This window comes from Zingiber officinale, chromosome 5B (genome assembly GCF_018446385.1).
Source record: "Zingiber officinale cultivar Zhangliang chromosome 5B, Zo_v1.1, whole genome shotgun sequence".
NCBI lineage: Eukaryota > Viridiplantae > Streptophyta > Magnoliopsida > Zingiberales > Zingiberaceae > Zingiber > Zingiber officinale.
In genome coordinates this window covers 129,472,366-129,494,729 of record NC_055995.1, presented here as the reverse complement: position 1 = coordinate 129,494,729, position 22,364 = coordinate 129,472,366, and the positions used below count along the sequence as shown (strand labels likewise).

Below are 22,364 nucleotides of genomic sequence, written 5' to 3'. Positions count from 1 at the left end.
GTTGATGAAGCAAGTGGGGTAGATGAAAATCTACAACCCCGAAGAAGCTCTAGAGTGAGAGAACTTCATGAAAATGATTTTGCATCCGAAGAAGAAGAGGAGGATCACAATAATGATATTGAGTTTGTGTTCGACGAAGAACAAGTTATTGAAAATTATGGAGAACAAGAAGTAGAATAAATATAAGTCTATGAGATATTATTAGTTGTGTAATTTTGAACTCATTTTGTTAAGACATGATTTATATTATTCAATACTTATATTTTGCTTAGTGGTTACTGATTAACAATGATATAATCTTGAATTGAACTATTGCTACTATTTTCTAATGTTTTCTACCACTAAAGTTGTTTTAGCTTATAGCAAGGTTTTAAAATTCAAGTTGGATATATGTTCTACTGTTTACTACATGATTATGATAATTTACTGCATGTTCTACTGTTCAACTGTTTCTTTTACTCGTATTTAATGAGTCATATTTTCTTTGCACAAAACTGTTAGTTTTCTTTTATAGTTTCCATTTTTTGGTATTGGAAAGTATGCATTTATTTCAGCATACATAGTTATATCTCCATTGCTATAAAATTGTTTAAGACAACATTTAGATTTGCATATGACATTGTCCACAATCCACATAAAACAAGGGATACCTAGGAATCCACCTAGCGGCACCTAGTCCCCGCCTAGGCGGCCTAGGCGCTGGTCTGCCACCCGACTAGCGCCTAGCGAATTTTAGAACCTTGCAGTGAGCGTACCTTCATCACGGAGATGACTCTCTTATAATATACCACCTCACATAACCTCCGCGATTATGAGGTGATGAAATGTGTCAGAGTTTGTTAAGTAATTCATCATAATGTGTCAGTGACCGTTTACAACTTCTGTTATTGTTGGGGTTGTCGAAGGAATATGCTGTTATTGTTGGTTTGCTGATGGGAGACACGATGGTTCTTGAAGAAGATTCTAGAAGAATATCCTCTGACGTAAAGTTGTTATATATTATGACAAGTTGTCGGGATACTGTCTGTTGAATATGGTTCGACCGGTCCTTCAACTAGCCACTTTGTTAAAATGCTATTGTCAACTGAATATAATCTGGCCGGTCCTTAAGTCGGCTACCCTGTTAGGATGGTGTTGTTGACTGAATAGGTCTTGGACGGTCTTTAAATCAACCACTTTGTTAAAATGATGTAATTTATTGAATATATCTCAGCCGGTCTTTAAGCTGACCGCTTCTATTGGACTGTTCGATTGCATTCTGTATGATATGCTTTGTCGTATTTTGTCCTGCATGTATCTTGATCTGTCATTAAGCCTCTCTATTATATTCTGCACAGTTTTGAGATATTCGTTTGAGGGTGTTATAATATCTTAGTCACATGAGAAATATGCACGAGAAATAATATAGTGCCCCATGCTCTTTAGAAGTCCTTCTGATAACATCTACTTTGCTAAAATCTTGCTCGTGTGATAATGTGAGGATATATGCTACAGGTCTGGCCGTCCTTTTCTCGCTTGAGCTTATAATGGGCTACTGAGAGAGGCAACTATGTTTTGATAAGCTTGATTGATATATTGAGCCGAACTACGTCATGTCCTTGCCCGGCCGGATTTTTATATGACTAGGGTATGTATACTCGTACGACCTTGAGACTGGACGGATGCACATGCACACTGTTACTTATAATTGATATGCTACGACGTGAGTCAGTTATTCCGACAAATATGTATGGTCAGGCGACCTTAAGTTTGATTATCTTAAGATCTGGCCGCCCTTGAGATCCTAGACTCCTCGATTCGTTTAGCTTAAGGGTTGATTATCTTTCCCCGACCGGATTATAACTCGGTTTGGTGGAATCTGAAAAGCTTAGCAGTAGGTGATTTAATCAAAATCGGATGAAGAGATTTTACTCCTTTAAGAGTATGACTGTCACTTTACATTGACTTTGACCGTCTCCTCACCTGGACTTTGACTATCACGTTACCTTCTAAGTCCACTCATCATAACCCGTATCAATAGCTTTCTTGTTTCTATTGAAAATTATAGCAAATATAAAAAAAATATGGAACCAGACAACATTAAATTTGGGATTGGTTTGATTTTATAAAAAATTTTCATTGACCCACTAAGATAAATTGAGAAGTGCTCGTGGCAGACAACTCAAAAGTCCAGTAGCTTGTGGTTATGGGTCTCATTTGGATTGCGTGCCCCATTTAGAGAAAAATCCTTATAAATATATCTAGTTGAGAATCGAATTGTGAATACCCGAGTGACAATTTGATACCAACCTGGAACAATTGTAACAAATATAAATGTAGATCCGCTACATTAACGATCCCCTAGTGCCGACCTCACGGATATGGAGGGAGGTACATACAAGTGTACAGGCGTCAGGTACATGGTGATGTAATTCTTAAATCGTCAATTTCTGAGAATCGACCCCTAATTATTACGTTAGAGATATCATACGAGACAATTGTAACAAATATAAAAATCCTATTGAGAATTGCATAATATAACCCGAAATGGGATTTGGAATCTATCTGGTTGAATCTAGGCTAGTTGGGGATTGTTCCAAACACAATTAAATAATTCTAATTAATTTATAGTATGTACTAATTTCCTTCTCGACTAAGGTGATTAAAGAAATTAATCATATTTCTTGTATTAAAATTGCAAAATCATACGTTAACGTAGTTTTGGAATTCAAATCTGAAATATACGGTAAACTCCTTAATCATAGTTAAAATTATCAAATTCCAAATCATATAGGTAAAATTTAAAATTATCAAATTAAATCTAATTTCATTTTTAAATCGATTCAATTACTCTTGCTACATTATAACACTCAATTAAAAAAATATGATTCGTGTTTAAAAAATTATCACTCTCAATATGATATATCAATATAATATATGAAAATAATATATGAGGATATAAATATAATCAGAAAAATTATATAAACCTATAAAATCTGATTTTATATCATTTAGTTCTTTAAGTTCATGAATTAATTTTTATTAAAATCATTAGATTCAACCAAACATAATTTATTTATTTCTCTTGATTATATTTATATCTTCAAACGTCATTTCATATGTCATATTAAGATTAATTATTTTTTAAATATGAATTAAATTTTTTAAATAGGTTTAGATTTAAAAATTATTTTAAGAATATAAATATCCGACGGTAAGAATAAGGGACCCCCGTTCTGAGGAGTCAACGCCACGAGGAAGTCAAAGGATCAGGTGTTCGATAGAAGAAGGATGGGCCGACCGGAGAAGGATGGGTCGACCGTCCGGCCGACCGACCGGTGACTAACAGATGACAAAAGGCGCCCCGACAGGAGTCGGGGTTTCGGCGCTCATTGAATAGGATTGTAAGGCCGAGCGGATGACACGTTCGGCCGAGGACATAAGGTGGCATACTGCTAACGGTCTCCACATAGCACCTTACCGGAAATCTCCCAAGTAGACACGCTATGTGACCGGCCGGACGCAAGGCGTGTGCTGGCCGGCCGGACGCCCGACAGGGAGTAAGTAGAAAAGGACATCTGACAGCGGGCATGCTCTATAATCTGGCCATACTTCAAATCTTACGACAGAAGGATCCGTTGTCCCATGAGAGACGTGCTCAAACTGTAGCAGTATGGTGTCAGGTAAGCTCCTCTGACAAGCCCACACTACGGTATGGGAAAGGACACGTGTACACCTCGGTATGTGTGCACTCGCTCCTCCACAGCCCTATATAAAGGCCCTCACCCTTCGCCGGAGGTATGCATTCTACGATTCTTGGAGCCACTTTCTTGTTGAGCTTTGCCTGACTTGAGCGTCGGAGGGTCGTCGTCGGGAACCCCTTCCCGGCCCGACTTCTGTGCAGGTTCACCTAAGGTCCGGACGGATAGTCAGTAGATCTCCGCTTGAAAAGCGTCACGTATCCAACGTCCGTTGACTCAGCTTTAAGACCGGATCAATAAATATAATAAAAAATATAAATAAATACATAACATCTAATTCCATATCTTTCTGAATTGGGAGTAGGCACAAGTAAATATAAAGTAAAAATAGATTAGGATACGGGATTTAATAATTTTAAAAATTTAGTTAATTTGTTGAAAAAAATATAATTTTCAACTATGAAATATCAACTTCTGGATGCCAAATTGGTCCGGAGCCATACAATCCCCTTCCACCCAATCCGATTCCAATCCATACCTTCCCTGCCATGCACTCAATCCCGCAAGAATACAAGATATCCATCCGCGCAAATCGTCTCCACAACTTTTATCTTAATTATCGAGTGTTAAAAATCTTCTTTTTCTCCATCTTGTTCTGGAATTTGTGCCAATTATTGAGTTGTTTCAATCGGTTCCAGCTGATACGAACGACTTGGGAACGAGAATCGAGGAGGAGAATTGAGGAGAAAAGGACTGAGGAAATCATATGGCAGGGGCGGCCGCGCCGCCCGACTTCGATCTGCCCGAGGAAGTGCTGTCGGCGCTGCCTGCCGACCCCTTCGAGCTGCTAGACGTGGCCCGCAAGATCACCTCCATCGCCCTAGCCTCCCGCATCTCGGGACTCGAGTCCGAGGTCTCCGTCCTCCGCCTCCGGCTCTCCGAGCGCGATGACCTCGTCGCAGAGCTCCGCGCCAAGCTCGAGACGCTCGAGGCTTCCCTCTCCGAGCTCTCCGAACGGCTCGCCCACGCCCAGGACGAAAAGGTTAGACCTTTCCCTCCCCCTCTTGGCGATGGCCCCTCTTTTGTAGTTTTTTGGATGGTTTTCATGGGCTTCGGTCTTCGCAGGAGACGCTCTTGAATGATAACGCTTCTCTCTCCAACACTGTAAAGAAGCTCAACCGAGATGTGTCCAGGGTAGGGTATTGATCATCCATTTAATATATTTTTTTCCTTGACTATGAAAGGTTGACATTGATATTGTCTTGCTATTAATCACGGCATGAGCATTTTGCTTCGATGAAAATGAGTTCGGTTAGAGAAAGAAGAATTAGATAGGGGATGTTGGAGAATCACTATCCAATCTTAAACATCTCATTAGGAGAGTAGTCAATTTTTTTTTTCTTAATGAGAAAAACAATCTTTTGACTCAATTGAAATCTCATATATTTCAGTTTTTGGTCTTAAATTTAGTCTTGACTATTTATCTTATGTAGACAATTGCAAGATACATTTATTAGTTATCACCCAAAAACATCAAGATGCTTGATACATTTATTTCATTACTAAGTTTATGCTGTTGATGGCTGCAATTTTCACTACTGAGAAGTCTTCAGTCCTGACCTAACTTTTGGGTCACAGCAAAACTCTTAAATTCAGTCCAAAGTGTTTGATCTAGATTTTTTGTTGTTAGTTGTTCAGGAATGGTTTTATTCTCGATCAACTTTGATTCAGAAACTTATTCTTTTCACTGCTTCATGTATTTCAATTCTTGTTTTGTGTGTTTGTTTCTAATTCTTCTCAGTTATTATTTGTTCTTTTGTTCTGCTCTGTCAGTGATCATGTGTGCTTATGTTTCCTACTTGTGTCATGTAGGTGACTTTTATCATAGTATATGAGATTGATTTACAGTATCTATGATTTCAATACACTGGAGATACTTGACCTAGTCAAATGTTTGTATAACTGGAGCGAGAACCGGTTGAGGAACAATGAGGCATGGTTTATTCCCAAAGACTGAGATTTCACTGGGAATCCAACTGTAGCATCTGTAGGACACAGGATTCTTGTGTACTACTTTGCTCTCTCTTTATTTGGTGAGAGTACATAGAAAATAATCTCAATTAGTTTAATGGTAATTAATCAATGGGGAACACACTAATATTGTTCGGTAGGTTCATAATTCTCTACTCAAAACTTTCATTACCTTCACTCCTTTTATAGTTGTGATATTTCCTCTTTTTCCACTTCTACATGATACAACAAAAACCAAGCTTTTATCTCACTAGCTGGGGTCGGCTATATGGATCTTTTTACGCCATTGAGCTATATCTCCTACTATATCATCATCTATACTTAAATAAATTTTATCTTATTTTATTATTGCAAACCAAATCTTTTTTTGGTATTCCTCTTTTTGATATGTGTATTTGTCATAGTTTCACATCGCTTGACTGAAGCATTTATTGACCGTCTAATTACATGCTCGTACCAACTTAAACGTGTCTCTCGGAGTTTTCCCCCAATAGATGCAACTCCGACTTTCTCTCTAATGCTCTCATTTCTTATTCTATCCACCTCGTATGTTCACACATCTACCTTAACATCCTCATCTCTGCAACTCTCATCTTCTGCTCATGTGCTCGAGTCATAGTCCAACATTCAGATAACATATCAGGTCTAATTACGATTTTGTAGAGTTTTCCTTTAAGTTTTAAAGGTACTTTACGACACATAAAACATCCGACTCTCTCCTTCTTTTCAACCATTTTGTTTGAATTCTATGTAAGATATCTCTCTCAATCCCTCCATCAATTTGCAAAAATGATCTTAAATATTTAAAGCTCTCGGTTCTGGACAACTCATCATCTCTTATCTTAAGAATTGTCTCATTACGTCTAATATTTCTAAATTTAAATTTCATATATTCTGTCTTTATTCTACTAAGCCTAAAACCTTTTCCTTCTAGTATTTCATGCCAAGATTCTAGTTTAGTATTTACTCCTTCGCGTGTTTCATCTGCCAAACAATATCATCTGCAAATAACATGTACCACGGTACTGTCTTGAATGTGTATAGTGAGTTCGTCCATAATTAGTATAAAAAGATAGAGACTTAGAGCTGATCCTTGACGTAACCCTATCTTTATTGGAAATACTTCAATTACTCCGCCTGAAGTCTTTACTCTGATCGTTACATTCTCATATATGTCCTTAATTAGTTCAATATATGTTACGTTAATACTTCTCTTTTCTAGAATTCTTTATATAACTTCTAACTCTATCATAAGCTTTTTCTAAGGCAATGAAGATTTTGTTTTTTGCTCCCGATATTTTTCAATTAGTTGTCTGAGAAGGTATATAGCTTCTATTATCGACCTTACAGGCATGAACCCAAATTGATTTTCTTTTATGGTGGTCTCCTTCCTTAATCTTTATTCTATTATTTTTCCCCAAAGTTTCATGGTATGACTCATTACTTTAATACCCTTATAGTTTGCACAATTTTGTACGTCTCCCTTATTCTTATATAAGGGAACTAGAGTACTTACCCTCCATTGATCAGACATTTTTTTTATTTTCAGTATCATGTTAAATACTTTTATAAGTCATTCAATACCTTGTTTCTCTAGACACTTTCATACCTTTATCGGAATATTATCTGGTCCAATGACTTTTTCATTGTGCTTCTCATTTAAAGCTTATTCTACTTCTAAGGTTTGAATTCTACGATAAAAATTTAAATTTCTATACTTAAGTTAGTCACCTAAACCTTTATTAAAAAGTTAATAAAAATACCTTTTCCACCGCTCTTTTATTTCTCAATCGTTTACTAGTACCCTATTACATTCATCTTTAGTCTTCCTTTCTCTCACTTTAGCTATTCCATAAATGTCTCTTTCCCCTATCTATCCAATTTTTGATATAATCGTTCAAAAGTTTTATTCTTTGCTTCATTCACTACTTTCTTATCCTTTTCTTGGCTATTGTATATTTTTTAAAATTTTTCTCGTTCTTACAAATATCTAATTCCTTATAAGCTATTCGTTCTTATTTCACTTTCTCGTGTACTTTCTCATTCCACCATCAAGATTTCTTATTTAGTGGTGTATGTCCCTTTGACTCATCGAGTACACTCTTGGCTATTATTTTTAAGTTTGATACCATCTTATCCCATGTCGTATTAGAATCACCATATATTTCACCTAATACTCGTACTCCTACCTGCCCTTAAATATATTTTGCTTCTAATCCTTTAACTTCCACCCCTTAATTCTAGGAGTCATATATATTTTATTAATATTATGTTTGAGACGTATATCCAACCGTACTAATCTATGTTGGGCAGTTAAACTGTCTCCAGGAATGACCTTGTAATCTTTATAAATCTTTCTATCCTTCTTCCTAACTATATGAAAGTCAATTTCTGATTTATTATTTCCACTTTTGAACGTGACAATGTGTTCTCTTTTCTTAGCTAATAAAATGTCATATACTATCACAAAACCTAATATAGTTTTCCCTTCCAAATCCATAACTGTTATGTTCCTTCTCATATTCTTCATTTTTCATTCTGACATACCCATTTAGATCACCTCTTATTAAAATCATTTAATTTGATGAAATCTTTTGTAATACTTCATCTAAGTCGTCCCAATCTTGATTTGATAGCTTCATCTATCCTACTTGCGGTGCATATACGCTAATTATGTTCATAGTTTCTTTCGCTACTATTATCTGAAGGGCTATAATTCGATCCCCTTTTCTAACTACTCATACAACTTCATGCTTTAACGAATTATTTAGAACAATATTCATATCATTTCTTGCTTTACTCTTTCCTTTGTACTATAACTTAAAATTCGAGTACTCTATCATCTTTGTCTTCTTGCCTACCTATTTCATCTCTTGTCCGCACAAAATACTAATTCTTCTTCTAATCATCGTATCTACTACCTCCATTGATTTACCAAGGAGGGTTTCTATGTTCCATGTTCCAAATTTTAGACTATTGGTTTTCCTATCATATTTGTTCTTATCCAATATATGGTGTGAGAACTCTTGCCTATTTAACACTACACCGAAGTTCTCATGGAGATATAGAGTCCTTGCTGATACATTACAGTCAGACCTTGCAACGCGAACTCTACACCCGAGTTCTGGAGATGTAACGGTTCTTGCCGAGACGTTATAGTCGAACCCTGCAACGCGTTCCTTCCAGGAACAACCTAGCATTATCACAATAGTTTAATGAATCTATTTATAGAACATTTATCATAGTTTTAAAATGCAATCCTCCTCCTTTATCCAGACTTGGGACCGACCATGACATATTTATTAATGTGCAAGTCATATTAATTTACTTAGCATAGTTGTGTTACTTTTCCCCATCTATTAGTGATACAGGCCCAACCTATCATGAAGCCTAATTTGAGTCTTCAAACTTCAAATGGTCGTAACTTTTGACTTGAGATTCGGAATTAGGCTTTGTCTGTTGCCACGCGTGCAAAGTTTAAAAATCTACATTTGTTATTGGTAAAACCGTAACCGCCAAATTTTCAGCCCTAAATTTCGCTGTTTAAACCCTTTTTAGGGTATTTTTTTCTATTTTTGGTAATTTATTTTATTTTTTGGGTATTTAGGGTAATTTATGTATTCATGGTATCTTTTGGAGAAAATTTGTCTTGATCCGCGTCTTGATTTGAGTTAAGATCATTAAGTTAATTACTTTCCTTTTCGGGTAAAAGTCTATTTCCTTTTTTTACAAGATTGGAATTAAGATATGTGAATTGTAATTTCTTTCCGTTAATTGTAATTTCTTTCCTTATTTAAGTCTTAGGTTGTGGTCTATATAAGAGTCCTGTTTAGATGTAGAGGAACCAACCCTCTAATTTTAATAAAAGTTTCCTTTTAGAAGGTTCTTCTAATCTTCTCCTCAAATTCCCTTTTCTCGTCAGCCCACAGGATAATCACTATCCTGCCCGACGCTAGTTGGTATCAGAGCACGAGAAGGTCATCGTTAGATCCAATAGCGAGTCGTCGTGGTTGTAGTCGCAGTCGCCACAACAGGCAGGCTTCGACAGAGGAAGCTAAGACTTGTGATCGTAACATCCAGGATATAATGATGATTGAGGATTTATGAAGGCAAATTGCCGATTTAACCCGTGTATGGCAACGCGAGATCTTGAAGATTGTGAAATTTTAGATCGTGGATCTGAGTCTTCCTTCGAGAATCCATATCACTGGCGGGACTCTCCTTAGGAACGTCGTGGACGAGAGGAACCTGCTGGAGACTTCGAATTTCAGGATTTGCCCGAATTTTTTGGTTCATTGCGAGCAGAGGACTTCATTGATTGGATCAATGAAGTAGAGCAGATCTTCGACTACAAGTGAGTTCTAGATCGGATGAAGGTGAAGTTAATTGCCATCAAACTAAAAGGGCGAGCATCAGCATGATGGGTACAAATGCGGCACTCTTGAGACAAATAAGGTAAATCCCAAATAACTGACTGGGAAGATATAAAGGAAAACACGACGGAACACTTCCTTCCCTTCGCCTACATGCAAACTCTATTCCAATGACTTCACTCATTAAGACAGGGTACGAGATCGGTCGACGAATATACAAATTTTTTTTTTCCAACTGATAGCCTAAAACGACCTACGGAGAAGCAGAAAGTGGCACGTTACTTAGGGGGTCTGCGCTTGGCCTTACAAGATGCCCTTAGTGTTCATCCACTCTCGACGGTGTCAGAGGCCTTTCAGCGTGCCCTAGTTTGTAAAATGCAACAAAATCGGAAACCAGTGGGGAGAAGCGACCAAAATAGTCGGCCAACTCGGCCTCAAAATTCTTGCCTTCATAGCAGCAACCACCATAACAGCCATCGCAGTGGCCACCACAGCAGTCACCACAGGTCTACTCTAAAGCCTCTATCAAATGTTATCAATGTGGTGAACAAGGACATATGACGCACCAATGCAGGAAGCCCTCTTCTATTGATCCAAAGGGCAAAAACTTGTTGATCGAGGAAGATGTGATAGAAGATACAACAACAATGGGCGATCTGATGTATGAAGCATCAGACGAAGTGATGTATGGCGATGGCCATGAGACTGGTCGTTCTTGGTCATTCGTAAGAGTCTGCGGACTCCCAAGGGTGAGGGGGATGATTGGTTGAGAACCAATATTTTTTATACTACCTGCACCATCGCGAATAAAGTCTGCAAGATGATTATCGACAACGGTAGTTGTGAGAACATATATCCGAAATTACAATTGAAGACAGACCGTCATCCTAAACCTATAAGTTATCTTAGCTGAATAAAGAAAGTGAGGTAACAGTAGACCAATGATGTCTCTTTTTCTATTCAATTGGCAAATATTTTAATAGTGCTTAGTGTGATATGGTGGTTATGGACACATGTCATGTTTTATTAGGGCGACCTTGACAATATGATTGCAGTGCTGTTCATGATGGGCATAAGAATACCTATATCCTTAACATCAAGGGAAAAAGAATTGTGTTGGCACTGCGACGGGAAGGAACTACTCCAATTCCAATAGCTAAAAATACTAATTTGCTTTCTATATCGAGGTTTTTAGATGAAGTGGAGCATGAAGTTGTATATGCTTTGCTATCGTGCCAAAGCATTGCTCCTACCATGGACACGGAGTTACCAGTCGAAGTACAGCAGCTACTAGCGGATTTTGATGAGCTGATGCCAGAGGATCTTCCTTCTGGGCCACTGCCTATGCGAGATATCCAACATCAGATTGACCTTGTTCCAGGGTCGAGTTTGCCTAATTGGCCAACTTATCGGCTTAGCCCTAAGAAAGTAGAAGAATTATAGCATCAGGTGGAGGAGTTGCTCGAAAAGGGACACATCCGAGAGAGTATGAGCCCCTGTGTAGTTCTTGCCCTACTAGTATCGAAGAAGGATGGCTCGTGGCGTATGTGTGTTGATTGCAGAGCTATCAACCAGATTACAGGGAAGTACATGTTTCCAATTCCCCGCTTGGACGACATGTTGGATCAGTTATTTGGTTCTAAGGTCTTCTAAAAAATTGACCTTAAAAGCGGATATCACCAAATCAGAATAAGACCGGGTGATGAATGGAAGACAGTCTTCGAGATGCAACATGGACTATATGAGTGGATGGTTATACATTTTGGACAATCCAATGCACCCGGCACCTTCATGAGGTTTATGATCAGGTCTTGCGGTCCTTTATAGGAAAGTTTGTGGTGGTGTACTTTGACGACATCCTCGTTTACAGTCCGACATGGGCATCACACTTTGATCATCTCCGTGCTATCTTCGAAAAGCTGAACATGGAGTGTTTATTTGTAAACAAGAAGAAGTGCTCTTTCTTTACTACATGGATAACTTTCCTCGGCTTTATTGTATCTAATGATGGTGTACATGCAGATCAAACAAAGATAGATGTAGTCCTGGAGTGACCTTAACTGAGGACCTTGCACGATGTTAGAAGCTTCCATCGCTTAGCTTCTTTTACCGCCGGTTCATCAAAAATTTTAGCACCCTGATTGCTCCTATCATCGAGTGTCTTAAGGAAAAGGATTTCAAGTGGTCTGAAGAAGCAGAGGCTAGCTTTCAACTGGTCAAACAAAGGATGACCAAAGCACCAGTTCTGGCCTTTCTTGATTTTGACAGATTGTTCGAGGTCAACTGTGATGCATCTGACATAGGTATGGGGGGGGTTGGGCGACCAGTTACTTTCTTTAGCGAGAAGCTCTCTGGGTCTAAGAAAAATTATTCTACCTATGACTTGGAGTTCTATGCCATTGTGCAGTCCTTGAAGCTCGACACTACCTAGTACCAAAGGAATTCATCCTGTTTACTAATCATGAAGCACTAAAGTACATCAATGATCAACACAAGTTGAGCAGGCAGCATGTCAAGTGGGTGACTTACTTACAAGAGTTTAATTTTACACTAAGGCACTAAGCTGGAAGTTTGAACTGTGTCGCAGATGCCTTGAGTCAGCGCTCTTCATTACTCATCACCATGAGTACCAACATTGCAAGCTTTGAGTTTTTCCAAATATGTATGCAGCTGACCCATCATTCAGAAGGATATTTTAAGAGGTACATAATGGTTACCGACATGATTTTATTTTGCATAATGGTTATTTGTTTCGTGGGTTGTATTTGTGCATTCCAGATTGCTCTCTAAGGTAGCAGATTATGAGCGAGTTTTATAATGAGGGGCACTTCGGACGTGATAAAACGTTGGCTCTCATCTCTGCCAATTTCTATTGGCCCAAGTTGACCAGCGATGTGGCTCACTTTGTTAACAAATGTTTTGTATGCCAGCGGTCTAAGGGGGTTCTAACAAATGCGGGCTTGTACACTCCCCTACTCGTTCCTGAAACTCTTTGGCTCGATGTCAGGATGAATTTTGTATTGGGATTACCCCGCACCTAACGAGCCTTAGATTCAATTCTTGTTGTCATTGACAGATTCTTAAAGATGGCGCATTTCGTAGCTTGCAGGAAGACTATGGATATTGCTCGAATTGCCCATCTTTACTTCAAGGAGATCGTGCATTTACATGGCGTTCCTTGGTCCATAACTTCAAATAGAGATACCAAATTCATTAGCCACTTCTGGAAGAGCTTATGGGGGAAATTGGGCACACAATTAAACTTTAGCAGTGCTTACCACCTTCAGACAAATGGACAAACCGAAGTGGTGAATCAGAACCTAGGCAATCTTTTAAGATGCCTCACAGGAACTAAACCAAAGTAGTGAGACTTGACATTACCCTAAGCAGAGTTTGCCTACAACAGATCGAGAAACAAGGCCACAGGATTAAGTCCTTCTGAGATTGTCTATGACCGGAATCTATTAGGTGTTCTAGACTTAGCCTCTGTTCCACATGTAGGACGAATTAATCCTAAAGTAGATGACATGGCAGAGCATCTTCGAGGTATTCATGAGCAGGTGAAACTAACAATTATGAAAAGCAATGCCAAGTATAAGGCTCGGGTCGATAGTTATCGTCGATAGGTACTTTTTAAGATTGGAGATTTGTCTGAGTTGTATTGACTCATGATCGTTTCCTTGTTGGAGAGTATAATAAGCTAAGTGATAGAAAGATCGAACCATGCGGGATATTGCAGAAGATTAACGACAATGCCTACAGGTTGCGTCTTTCTAGTCATCTGAAGACTTCTGATGTCTTCAATGTGAAGCACCTAACTCCTTATTCGACAGTTGCTGATGAAGTTAATATGAACTCGAGGGCAAGTTCTTTTCAAGCCAGGGAGACTGATGCATGCCCAACCCATGATGAAGTCCAATTTGAGCCTTCAAACTTCAAACGGTCATAACTTTTGACTCGGGACTCGAAATCAGGCTCTGTCTATCGCCACACGTGCAGAATTTAAAAACCTACGCTTGTTATTGGTGAAACTGTAACCGCTAAATTTTTAGCCCCAAATTCCACCATTTAAATCCTTTTCAGTGTTTTTTGTTATTTTTGATAATTTTTATTTTTTAGATATTTAGGGTAATTTACGTATTCCTGGTATTTTTAGAGAGGATTTGTCTTGATCCGCGTCTTGATTTGAGTTAAGATCGTTAAGTTAATTACTTTCCTTTTTGGATAGAAATCTATTTCCTTTCTTTACAAGATTGGAATTAATATATGTTAATTGTAATTTCTTTCAGTCAATTGTAATTTCTTTCTTTATTTAGGTCTTAGGTTGTGGTCTATATCAGAATCGTATTTAAATATAGAGGAACCAACCCTCTAATTTTAATAAAAGTTTCCTTTTAGAAAGTTCTTCTTGTCTTCTCCTCAATTTCCCTTTTCTCGTTAGCCCATAGGATAATCGCTATCCTGCCCGGTGCCAACTAGTGAGTTATGTTCAATCACATATTACATTTGGTTTTTTTCCTGTGATAATGAGTATGTTATCTATGAAGATAGCCACATATTAATCTTACTATCAATTAAATGATTTTAGGAATTTGATGGTTAAAATACATTAAAGGGAGTAAGGAAGCAAGGAGGAGGATGGAACTCCACCTCTTAGTTTTACATTGCTAAGTGTGATTTAATAGGCATGCCTAAATATGAAGAGGTTCCCTTCTAAGCCTTGACATTTTTGGTTGGATTAGTTTTAACATGATATCAAAGTTAACGGCCTCACCTTTTCTAATGATTCTAAAGGGGCATGTTGAAATATATATTGAAGAAGGAATTGAGAAGGGGAGGATGAATGACCTTTTATCCCCACATTATTACTAAGTGAGACTTATTAAGGATGCTTAGATGCCAAGAGGCCTCCCACCTAAGTCCCTTGACATTTTGAATCAGATTCAACTCTCTCTTGGATGTAGTCAATCTTTCCTTTTCACATCAACTCATTGGTATTAATGACATTATATCTGAGGATTATTTATTTCTCACCGATTTAGCAATAAACTAAGATCCTTGAAGTATTATTGAGGCATTCGTATTACCTTCTTATCTCCGACGCCATCTAAGGCTATCATGAATATTAAATTGATAAATATATAATTTCTAATGGCATCATAGCATGATAAGGTTAACACGAACCCATCTAAAAAGATTTGTTCCCTTCTTTAATCCTCTAAATTTCATAATAATCATGCAAAAATAAAAAAGGAAAAAATTGACTTCTGAATATGAACTTATGCTAGAAATCCTTCAGTTTTCTCATATTTTTTTGTTATATTTTCTATAAGTAATGAGATAGTATTGCATAAAACTAAATGGAGGGATAAGATTTATATAGGGAACCAAAATAGTTGGGACAAATATGGCCTAGTGGCTATTAGTCAATTCCATTTTGTGCTCTTAAACTAAAGTTGTATTGACGTTCAGAATGCTTTAGCATAGATATTCTGCAATTTGATTTATTAAATGTATTGACAAATATGAAAATGCACTAATAATTATGGAGCATTGTCGAGTTTTCACATATGATCAATAAGCTATATACACATTGGCTCAAATGCTTGGATGACATTGTAAGAAATATAGCACAATCTACCACTGGGTCAGACTTCACTTCTGCTTTGCCTGTGGTAATATGTTTCATTCTCGTAATAAAGGGTTTGAAAAATTTCCTTCTGGATTAGCATAATCATGCTCTATATCAGAGAGCATATTTTTCTATTGTGAACATATAATCATCACCATCTAAGTTTTTATCCTATCACATGAATAATTTGTGAGTAGTTCATGCTAAAATCACATTATTATATGTACATCATTGACCACCGCTTATTACAACTTTTTTTTTGGCGTTGTATATTTATTCTCAGTAGTCTCTTGAATTTTGGTTTGTGTAGTTGGAAATTTTCAAGAAGACACTCATGCAATCACTTCAAGAAGAAGATGACAGTCCGGTAAATTTTTGTATTCTCAAAATCTTGATTTGGTCACTTATTTCATGAATACTTTATTGGTATCTGGTAATAGAAATATTATATCTAGTCCTTTTTAAATTTTCCTTGTCATAAGTGCATACCACTTGTAGCCACTAAGCAGTTGCTTTGATTACTTTCCTTCTGTTTAGCAAGGAGTTGTTGCCAGAGTAGCGCCAAAGATTTCAGAAACAGCTAGTTTCTCTAGTATTGATGGTATTATCAGATGTTGTAATTGTCACAAAAAATTTGCTTATATTTCATTATTTATATTAGTATTTTCAAAAATAAATTCAATGGTCTACTTGTAGACTAAGATCTGGGATACACATTTCAGATGAGGATACTGTTTTAACCCCAAATAGGTCTTCCCTCCAAAGCCAATTATCTGTATCTGGAAATTCTGCTATAGAGCATGGTGGTTCTGCTGAAGTAGATGGTATGCAGATACTATCCATGCAGCACTTTGAAACACATCAGAATTGCTATCATACTTTCGTTGTTCTCCTCATTTCAGGATCTAAAGAGAGCAGACCAGCTAGTTTTTTATCATCACTTGGTGGCACACCAAGACTTACTCCTCCAGGTTCACCACCAAGGCGGCACTCCATCTCAGTTGCTACCACAAGGAACATGTTTGATGATAGGTCATCAGTATTTTCTTCCTTGCCAGCAAGTCACCAAAGCTCAGTGAGCTCTCCTTTTGATCCTGTGTCTCAAACAGGTAGGTTTTTGAATTTCTTGAAGATTCATCATTGTACAGAACTTGTGTAGGCTTTTTGCATATGTTACTTACCACCATAAGTTGCGAAGTTTCTTTGCTTCAGGGAGAAGTTATTGATTTGCAACATAGTATAGGCTACATATAATTGATAGCCTATAAAATTTGAATATAAAAAAATATCAGCATGCCCATTTTTAATGCATGTAGTGATATTATAGCATGATTTCATTGATGGAGAAATTTTTAATGGAGATGGAACATATCGAGATGTCAGTTTTTAAAGTAATATACTGAGATGTTGATGTTCTTGAATACATATTTAGGAACTGCATTAGACTAGGGCCAATATCTATATATATTATTAGTGTTCATTATTAAAAAATATGTTCACATTCACCTAATGATAAGATAATTACCTTACCCGTTCTGAAATTTTAAGTGTCATTTATAACCTGAAGTGATGATGGCAATCTAGCTTTGACCATACTTAGTTCAATATTTTTCATTATATTTGGCAGTTAGAACCATGGTTGCCAAAATAGGTCTCCATATAAGGATCAAATAGCAAACTATCCAAGTACCATGTTGGTATCAGATCATTAGGATCAATGAAATCAGAGTACAACAACAACCAAGCCTTATCTCACTAGATGAGGTCGGCTATATAGATCCTTTTATGCTATTGAGCTCTATCTCCTACTATATCATCATCTATACTTAAATAAATTTTATCTTATTTTATTATTACCAACCAAGCCTTTTTGACCTTTCTCTTCCTCGTTTGATATGTGTGTTTGTCATATTTTCACATCGCCTAATTGGAACATTTATTGGTACATGCCCGTACTATCTTAAATGTGTCTCTCGGGATTTTCTCTTAATAGATGCAACTCTGACTTTCTCTCTAATGCTCTCATTTTTTATTTTGTCCATTCTCGTATGTCTACACATCCACCTTAACATCCTCATCTATGCAATTCTCATCTTTTGCTCATGTGCTCGAGTCATAACCTAATATTCAGCTTTATATAACATAGCAGGTCCAACTGTGATTTTTTTAGAATTTTTCTTTAAGTTTTAGAGGTACTTTATGGTCATATAAAACACTCGACGCTCTCCTCCATTTCAACCATCATGGTTGTATTATATATAAGACATCTCTCTCAATCCTCCATCATTTTGTAAAAATGATCCTAATATCTAAAGTTCTTGGTTCTGGGTAACTCATTATCTCCTATCTTAATAATTGTCTCATTATGTTAAATTCCATATATTCTATCTTTATTCTACTAAGCCTAAAACCTTTCCCTTCTAGTATTTCCCGCTAAGATTCTAGTTTAGCATTTACTCCTTCACGTGTTTCATCTACTAAAATAATATCATTTGCAAACAACATGCACCAGTGAGTTCGCCCATAATTAGTGTAAAAATATAGGGACTTAAAGTTGATCCTTGACGTAACCCTATCCAATAGAAATGTTTCAGTTACTCTACCTGAAGTCTTTACTCTAGTCGTTATGTTCTCGTACATATCCTTAATTAGTTCAATATATCTACGTTAACACCTCTCTTTTATAGAATTCTCCATATAATTTCTCATTATATTCCGCCATGTTCTCTCTCATATTCCTCATTTTTCCATGCCCATTTAGATCATCTCTTATTAGATCTTTTGTAATACTTCATTTAAGTCATCCCAAAATCTTGATTTGGTAGCTTCATCTAATCCTACTTGCGGTGCATATACGCTAATTATGTTCATAGTTTCTTTCGCCACTATTCAATCCCCTTTTCTAACTGCTCATATAGTTTTATACTTTAACGAACTATCTACAACAATACCCACACCATTTTTTGTTTACTCTTTCCTGTGTACCATAACTTAAAACCCGAGTTCTCTATCAGTTTTGCCTTCTCGCCTACCCATTTTGTCTCTTGTATAAAAAAAATACTAATTCTTGTCCTAATCATTGTATCTACTACTTTCATTGATTTACCAGTGAGGATTGTTCCATGTTCCAAATCTTACATTATTAGTTTTCCTATCATATTTGTTCTTATCCAACCTATGGTATGAGAACTTACCTATTTAACACTACACCCAAGTTCTTATGGAAATGTAGTGATCCTTGCCGATACTTATAGTCCGATCCTGCAATGTGAATTCTTGCATATTTAGCACTACACCCGAGTCCTGGAGATGTAGCGGTTCTTGTCGAGACGTTACAATCGGACTCAAGGATCGCTACATCTCCAGAACTCAGGTGTAGTACTAAATATGCAAGAGTTCGTCATGGGCGGCAACCTAACGCAACTCTCCTTCTTTATCTAGACTTGGAATCGGCCATGATTGATTCGTCACGGGCGGAGTTAATGAAATCAGAGTCAATTGGGAAAATAAAAAATAAAAATAAAAATAAAAATTGCTATATATATGACATTGCAAATGATGTTCAAAAATCATATGAAGAATATCTTGTGTATCATTAGAAACTAATTATTAATAATACCGTAGACACATAATAAATAATAAACTGATAAAATCAGAATGATAGCATATAAGATATCATCATAATTATCTATAATATCAAATTAGCATTTGATATGATTACTGTAACTTTATAGATTATATCTATTACATCTTTAAATAACTAATCATATTTTACTGAATTAACATAAATTCAATAAAAGGGAAATTTTGAGCTATCACTAATTGGCAGAGGTTACTTTATCTCTTAATTGATGATGATCAAATGAAAATGAGTGATGGGTGAAGTGCCAGGTCTCTAGCAAATGACGCTAATGTTGAATGTGTGTTTCTCAAGCCAGTGGTATATCTAGACTTATGGTTAGACTGAAAGATTCAATGTGGGATTTAAACGAGCAATGAAGACTCCTTTTCCTCTTTTTGTGAGTTCTCGCTAAAATTCAAACATGGAATGAGAAAAATTCACAGCTGAAGAGGCAAATAATTTTCTGCAATGTCTGGTAAATAATTATGATATTTTTTGTAATTTATAGTAGACCGGGAATGCACTGCATTAATATTAGTTTGATGGAGAAATGTTGTAATATGTTTTCTCCTCATTGATTCAAGATCCTGGTTTGTTTCAGGGCGAACTCGGGTTGATGGAAAAGAATTTTTTCGTCAAGTGCGGTATGTAAAAGGCTCTAGTTTTTCGTACATTAGTTCCACTTTCCGGATCTGACAACAAATATCTTATTATAGCTATAAAAGGGTATTCCACTGACAGTTTTGTCCTACTAATGTCTGTCTTCAAGATGTCTTTTTTGTTTTTATATGTTATTAAGTGGCGTATATAAGCTACTCTTTTCCCATAAAGAAAGTGTGTTTTTGTACAATTTTTTTGTGTATTAATTGAACCATATAACTATTTTTCAAACACCAACTGAACTTTTTTTGCATTTTTAGCAAAACATATATTGTTTTTTCCCCTTACAACATAAATATGTATTCGAGTTACATGGTAGTCGTGCCAATTGTTATTGTCGAATCAATGTGTTCAACAGGAGGGACTGACTCAACAGTTTGAAGTAGCAGTTTTGACCATAGCTCATTGTATATATTTGATTATGATGGCTTGTGAACATGTATGTAGGAATCGTTTGTCCTACGAGCAGTTCAGTGCTTTCCTGTCCAATGTCAAAGAATTGAATGCTCACAAGCAGTCGAGAGAGGTATTCTGATTGCCACAAGCCTCTCCCAGTCAGTCATCTTACAAATTTTCCATTGTCAGCCCACTGCAAAACTTATTTCAATTGCTTTCCAGGAAACGCTACGAAAGGCTGGGGAGATTTTTGGCCCAGACAACAAGGATCTCTATACCATATTCGAGGGCCTGATCACCCGTAATCTCCACTGAAAACAAAGCAATGCCGAGTATTACCTATTTCTTTGGAATGTACATGGAAGTTAGGCCTTAGTTTGGCTGAAGACGGATGTCCAGCTTAAGTATCTTGGCGACTTCTTTCATATCTCTATCCAGGAAACAAAGTTTGTACCACGCAATCACCTTGTTCTTATTATTGTTTCTCGCATCCAAGCAATAATGGACGTTCGCTACAATCAATAATGCCCTCAATTCGTCTACTTGTTTTCTGAAGTATGACTTGAAGTTTGCCTAATGTAAAGGTAATCATAGTGTGATATAATTCAAATAATTAAAGTTTAAACTCCTTCCAGGCTCCCCTGTTTGAAATGACAACTGATGGCATATGTAACATTGGAAAGAATAGCAAGTTTGACTTGTATGTGCAAAAGATTCATAACGCTGTCACTCAACAATACAATAATAATAAAAACAGAACTTGTCATTGGCTTGAGCAACTCGGCCAGTTGAGCATTAGTCTTAGGGTACGTTTGGTTAAGGATTATTTTAGATAATCTTGATTATTCATCCAAGATTATCAACAAAAACTTTGTTTAGTTTAGGTATTCGATGATTTCCGAGTAATGTTTTATGCCCGACACGTTAGCAAAAGGGTCATGCAGCCCGGAATCGGAAAACCTCAGAAAACTAAGGTTTTTCTTGATTCCGGGGTTAACGAATTTTTTTTACCAAAAATACTCTTCGATAAGAAAAAACATGAAAAAAAGAGAAAAAATGTAAAAAAAAATATTAAAAAATGTAAAAAAATAAAAAAATGTTTTAAAAAAATTTTAAATTTTAAAATTTATTTTTTTAAAAAATAAAAAAAAATTAAAAAATATAAATTTTAAAAATAAAAAATTTAAAAATTTTAAAAAACAAAAATTTAAAAAAATTTAATTTTTTTTAAAAAATAAAAAATAAAAAATTATAAAAATAAAAAAATTTAAAAATAAAATAAATAAATAAAATTAAAAATTAAAAAATGTGAAAAAATAAAAAATATAAATATAAATATAAATAATATAAAAATATATATACAAACATTAAAAAATAAAAAAACACATAAAAAAATAAAAAAAATATATAGAAAAAAGAAAATTAAAAAAACATAAAAAAATAAATAATAATAATAATAATAATATTATTATTATTATTATTATTATTATTATGTATAGTTGGTTTTGTAACTGAGAGTAATACGGTAAAATATTAAATTAGGGTATTCATTAAACCTTCAAACAAATAAGTTTTTGTTGCATTACCTACGTTGAACCAAATAACATTTGGTTATGTTTTATTCCCCATAACCTTGGTTATATGATTACATGGTAATCACATAACCAAAGTTATACATGATAACTTGAACCAAACACACCCTTAATGTTTTAACTGTTAAATTATACAGAATTCTTTAGTTTGAATCGATTTATTTAGCCATGGATGTTAACAAATTTGCCTATTTAGGTATTCAAGGATATAAATTAGAGGCAGAAATCATATTCATATAATTTTGCAAGCTGAGGAAGTGGAGTATGTTTGTTTCTCTCCTGATTCGCCTAATAAATCTGGAACAGTACACTTAATTAGAAGTCGATCTTGAGGTATTTTCACGTTATAGAAAATGGAAGAAAGTAAAGAAATAGAAT

General features: G+C 35.9%; 1 protein-coding gene across 2 annotated transcripts; it reads left to right on the top strand.

Moving 5' to 3' along the window:
• The first annotated feature begins 4,155 nt into the window (after positions 1-4,155).
• LOC121985980 (uncharacterized protein At4g15545-like) lies at positions 4,156-21,022 on the top strand. 2 transcript variants are annotated; one of them, XM_042539730.1, is made up of 10 exons: positions 4,156-4,305; positions 4,379-4,722; positions 4,806-4,874; positions 16,027-16,083; positions 16,254-16,317; positions 16,439-16,540; positions 16,619-16,825; positions 19,940-19,982; positions 20,446-20,524; positions 20,617-21,022. In XM_042539730.1, the coding sequence occupies exons 2-10, from the start codon at positions 4,447-4,449 to the stop codon at positions 20,707-20,709; spliced, it is 990 nt and encodes a 329-aa protein (XP_042395664.1). In that variant the 5' UTR covers positions 4,156-4,305; positions 4,379-4,446; the 3' UTR covers positions 20,710-21,022. The 2 variants fall into 2 exon arrangements, with proteins under 2 accessions (XP_042395664.1, XP_042395665.1); XM_042539731.1 differs by having other exon boundaries at positions 4,164-4,301.
• The last annotated feature ends 1,342 nt before the right edge of the window (positions 21,023-22,364 follow it).

Coding starts and splice junctions, on each gene's coding strand:
- LOC121985980 (XM_042539730.1), top strand. CDS start 4,447: ATGGCAGGGGCGGCCGCGCCGCCCGACTTCGATCTGCCCGAGGAAGTG. Junction 4,875..16,026: donor TCAACCGAGATGTGTCCAGG/GTAGGGTATTGA, acceptor TGGTTTGTGTAG/TTGGAAATTTTCAAGAAGAC. Junction 16,541..16,618: donor TGGTTCTGCTGAAGTAGATG/GTATGCAGATAC, acceptor TCCTCATTTCAG/GATCTAAAGAGAGCAGACCA.